The sequence below is a fragment of the Eurytemora carolleeae genome, unplaced genomic scaffold (assembly GCF_000591075.1).
Source record: "Eurytemora carolleeae unplaced genomic scaffold, Eaff_2.0 scaffold474, whole genome shotgun sequence".
NCBI classification, from domain to species: domain Eukaryota; kingdom Metazoa; phylum Arthropoda; class Copepoda; order Calanoida; family Temoridae; genus Eurytemora; species Eurytemora carolleeae.
The window spans coordinates 1-4,488 of record NW_019396421.1 but is presented as its reverse complement, the minus strand read 5'-3'; the positions used below and the strand labels follow the sequence as shown (position 1 = coordinate 4,488).

Below are 4,488 nucleotides of genomic sequence, written 5' to 3'. Positions count from 1 at the left end.
TGACTATACAGCTGTTGTATTCTACCTGGCTAAACAGCTGTTGTATTCTACCTGACTATACAGCTGTTGTATTCTACTTGGCTATACAGCTGTTGTATTCTACCAGGCTAAACAGTTGTTGTATTCTTGCTGACTATACAGCTGTTGTATTCTACTTGGCTAAACAGCTGTTGTATTCTACCTGGCTAAACAGCTGTTGAATTTGCTGGGCTTGAGAGTTGGTTAAACAATCTGTGCTTTGGAGAAACTCATCTGTAATGAATAACATTGAAAGTTATTTTAAAAGCTAAATACTTTTTCTGCACACCATGAGAGTTTATGAATGAGCAATTTACATCTTTCTCAATTTATGCCATCCTTAAAACAAAACAAAAAAAAACATTTCCAATTCTAATTATTTGGGAATTTATGAAAACTATCTTTAGTCTTGAAAAGTAAGATTTTATACTGGCCAAAAACGTTTCCTGATGTGATGAAGTATGAATTGATATAAAAAATGTGGGCCGCCTCATCAGCTTAGCTATTTGGATATTTTTGGATACAATTAAAATAACAAACAAAAATGCTGAATTTCAAATATATGCATAAATATATAGATATTGATGATAAAGGAACTGAACTCTTGCCACAAATTCCAATTTTTCAGTCCCCATATTTTTTTTAACAATGTCATAGACCTTGATAATCTAAACTGTTGAGACTTTCAGTTTTGAAATATCCAATTGGTTATTTAGGTGGCAAACTGANTTAGTTCCTTTGTAATTACCAAAATTAATAATCTTGCCTAGAATTGTTTGTTGTAATATGTTAGTTCCTTTGTAATTACCGAAATTAATAATCTTGCCTAGAATAGTTTGAAGAGTTTGTTTATTTGAACCAAGAAGTACAGTTGAAGACTCAAACAGTTCTTTCAGTTCAAGCATTACAGAGAATGTACTATAAACAAAAATCAAAATGACATTTTTGTTAATAAAAATTGTATTAGTCACTTTTTTAGATTTTAAACATTCAATTTAAATACTTTAGTAAAAAACAAGTTTTACAGGCATCATATCATTTTCTAGACGTGATCTCCATAAGTTTGTAATATTAAATTGTTGAAAATAATTACAGAAGGTAATAACCAAAAAGATTTAACAATATCTTATATCTTAAGTCTCAGTTAAAAATTTCAAATTTTAAAAAGCAAACTAATACATTGTATGGAAAAGTCAAATTTTCAATATGATTATGCGTTTTCAAAATTGTCTGTAAATGGCATCTAATTAAAAAAATGAAAATAAATAAAATGAATTCTTTTCAGTTGTTACTTGTTTGTTTAGGGGGCAGGGGCTTTATTTGTACTTATAAGAGACTCTCCAGTTTCAGAATGCATGCCCGATTAACAACAGTACCATATAAACCTTTGACTGATTAAAGATTAAGAAGATATTCTTGTTTTTCTATCTGGAGTTTGTTAAGTACGGTTTCTCTGTAAAAGTGACAAAAGAATAAAATTGGCAGGATTAAAAAAACGACAATATCTTCCTAAATCATCAGTATAGTGCACCTTAGAGAATGGGGAACGAAACTCTTAAAAGAAAGGGTTACTTCTGTGTCGGAAACCCTGTAGAGTTCAACAGATATTAAAAAAATAGTTTACCATGAAGGAACATATGGTTTACTCCAGCGTTGACCTCCGTCCTCTAAGTCCTCCTGAAATTTCACCCATCTGAAAAATTGTCGTCATCAGATTAAGTTTAGTGGTGTTTTTGGGGTCATATTTTCCGTAGAAAACTTACTAACAAAAAGTTTGGAAAGGATTTACGTTGATACGGGAAGTAATTATATAAATATCACATTTTTGTAAAAATACTATTTCTTCTAAATAAGTTTTTAAGAAGATTTTTGTATCTCATACTTGACATGTATAATACAAGTTTAAATCAGATTACAGAGTAAAAAAGTTTTGAAAATTGACCGCGAGTTACCATTTCTATAACTGTGTCTACATTGTCTACTATTTCTACTATTTCTATATACTATTATTTCTTCTATTTTTTCTATTAAACGGACTGTAAAGGAAAAATGAAAGGGGGTATAGGCTTAAAGCTAATCACTTTGGCTTTTGATCGCGACTCATGAAAGTTTTATCTGATGTTCCTGTCTCGAGAAATTGATATAAAACTGTGTTAAAATTATACGAAAGTTCATATATGTAAAATTTAAAAAATCTTAAACTTAAATTACGTGACCAGAACTATCACCAATGACAGAGCAGTATACTGGTCACGTGTCTCCGCCTGTGTCACGTGCCCACTTTACTGCACTGCTATTGGTGGAATTTCTGGTCAAGTAATACGGACGTATAAATAATATTATGAATTAAATCTATTAAAAATAGAAATAACAAATAAAAAATTAGAATTGGAGTAAACCTAAGTTACAATTAGCTTTCTCTGGGATATCATCGTTTTCAGATTGGTTGCATATTTGCTGAATTTGATCTACTTAAACCCACTACTTTTATACACAATTGTATATTTATTAATTTTCGTATAAATTTGACAAAGTTGTATATCAATTCCTCGAGATAGATACATCAGATATAACTTTCATGGGTCGTGATCGAGAGCTGAAGTGATTAGCTTTCAGCCTATACCCCCTTTCATTTTTTCCTTTACAGTCCCTTTAATATTAATATCTTTATTTTTTTTTACATATATTTACATATATGCATACATTTCATCTACCTTGAAAGAGCTTTCCATTGATCGTCTTCTTCTAATATGCGCCCATTCATTTGTACATACATCGGCAGTACAGGATCATGTACTGCAATACTATTATTATTTACATAAAAATAAACATTATGATGTTAAACTCTTTTAAGTTTTGGCAAATGTTTTCTAATTAAGCACTCTGCAGGTTTCAAGTCATTCAATTCTGTGCAACAAAAAGTATAAGTTGCTTGGTAAAGATAAGCCACGCTTGAAGACCTTGCAACACATCAAGTTTGGTCCTATCTCAAATATTGATGCATATTTCTCACAACTTTGTAGATTGTTGTAATTTGTGAAAAGTGTCTTTACATTTTTTAAGCAATTATTTTTCTTCTTAAACATTCTATAATCAATAAGTAAATCTCACATAAATTTTAAATTTAAATGTAAAAATAGCTTACAAAATAAGAAATAAACATTTACATCTTAAAAGAGTACTTTCGACACTAATTATTTCACCCCATTAAAGAACAATTTACATTTTTGAGAGTTGGGGTTGAGAGTTGGCGACTACAAAATCTAATTGATACGTACAGCGGTTAGTGATTCCAAAAACACAGGATAGGTATACAATATGTTCGTTTGTTGGGCTTTAACAGCAGACATCAGAGAACAATTCACATTGCTTTATTGACAGTCTGGATAAAAGGAATTTCCACATTTTTTAGTAAACTCATAGTATTTTGGCTCCATTGTAGACTGTTTATAAGTTTTTAAAAGATTTCGAATTTGCTGTTATAAAACTTTTATAACAAACTGAAATCTATTATAGTATCTGTGGTAACTTTAAGGTAAGGAGAAGAATGCAGAATACATTTTGAAAAGACCTGCAGATAGTATATAGTCACAATTTTTAAATGTTTTAAGTTAAATGCTGTTTTTTATCTCTGCAGTATAAGAGCATTCTGTGTCTCTGTGTTATTGTTTTAAACCTTAAAATTCTGTTCTTTTATATTACCTTTACTCCCATCCGATGATGTGTCCATTTTTGTATTCTCTAAAATAAATAAATTGGAAATACATAGGACTGTAGTACATTTTACTAAATGTACCACTTGTTGTACATGACAACCCTAAGGAAGCCTGCAAATTTAGTTTTTCCGTTTTCAGAAAGAGTTTGCTCTATCGTGAATGAATTCTACAAGGGGGTTTACATTTTTCAAATAGAAATCTAAGAGGAATATTGTAATTTTAATTCGAAATTAGATTTAGAAAACTTTCATTAAATTTAGAATTTTAGACTCAACGGCAATTTAGAATTTTAGACTCAACGGTAGTTGCCAACTTCCAACTAAATACTTCATTTTTTACAGAAAACTAAGCATTCAAAATACGTAAAAAATGTTTTTTTACCATGAAATATTGTTTTATTTACGCTTTTAATTGAAGTAAAATATTTTTGTTAAACAAATCATATTGTCTAAATTCATTTCATTATTTAAAAAGAAATTAACAGAAGTAACAGTTAAAAAAAATTAATAAAATGTTATTGATGAGAACTTTTCTTTGTTTATTTTCTCTTATCACAGAAGATTATTTTGCATATTCTCCCTGTCCCAAATTAAACTGTAAACAAACACCTGACTTGTTTTCACTTCAAACTTTTTCTCCTTAACCCTATTCCTGCTGGGGGCGGGGGTCAATTGGACCCCCCCCCATAGTTTTTTTACATAGCTAAAACAGTATTGGTCTGAGGCTGTTGAAATTTTCTGACTTTTCTTAAATA

General features: G+C 29.9%; 1 protein-coding gene across 1 annotated transcript in view; it reads right to left on the bottom strand.

The window, feature by feature from the left end:
- The window catches only part of LOC111702974 (sodium bicarbonate cotransporter 3), a gene marked incomplete in the record, with an annotated part of 19,944 nt that extends 16,158 nt beyond the window's left edge, over positions 1-3,786 (bottom strand). The window contains 4 exon segments of the mRNA XM_023474803.1: positions 845-936; positions 1,643-1,711; positions 2,733-2,814; positions 3,721-3,786. Coding sequence (XP_023330571.1) covers positions 845-936; positions 1,643-1,711; positions 2,733-2,814; positions 3,721-3,748 — 271 coding nt within the window.
- Positions 3,787-4,488: the final 702 nt, after the last annotated feature.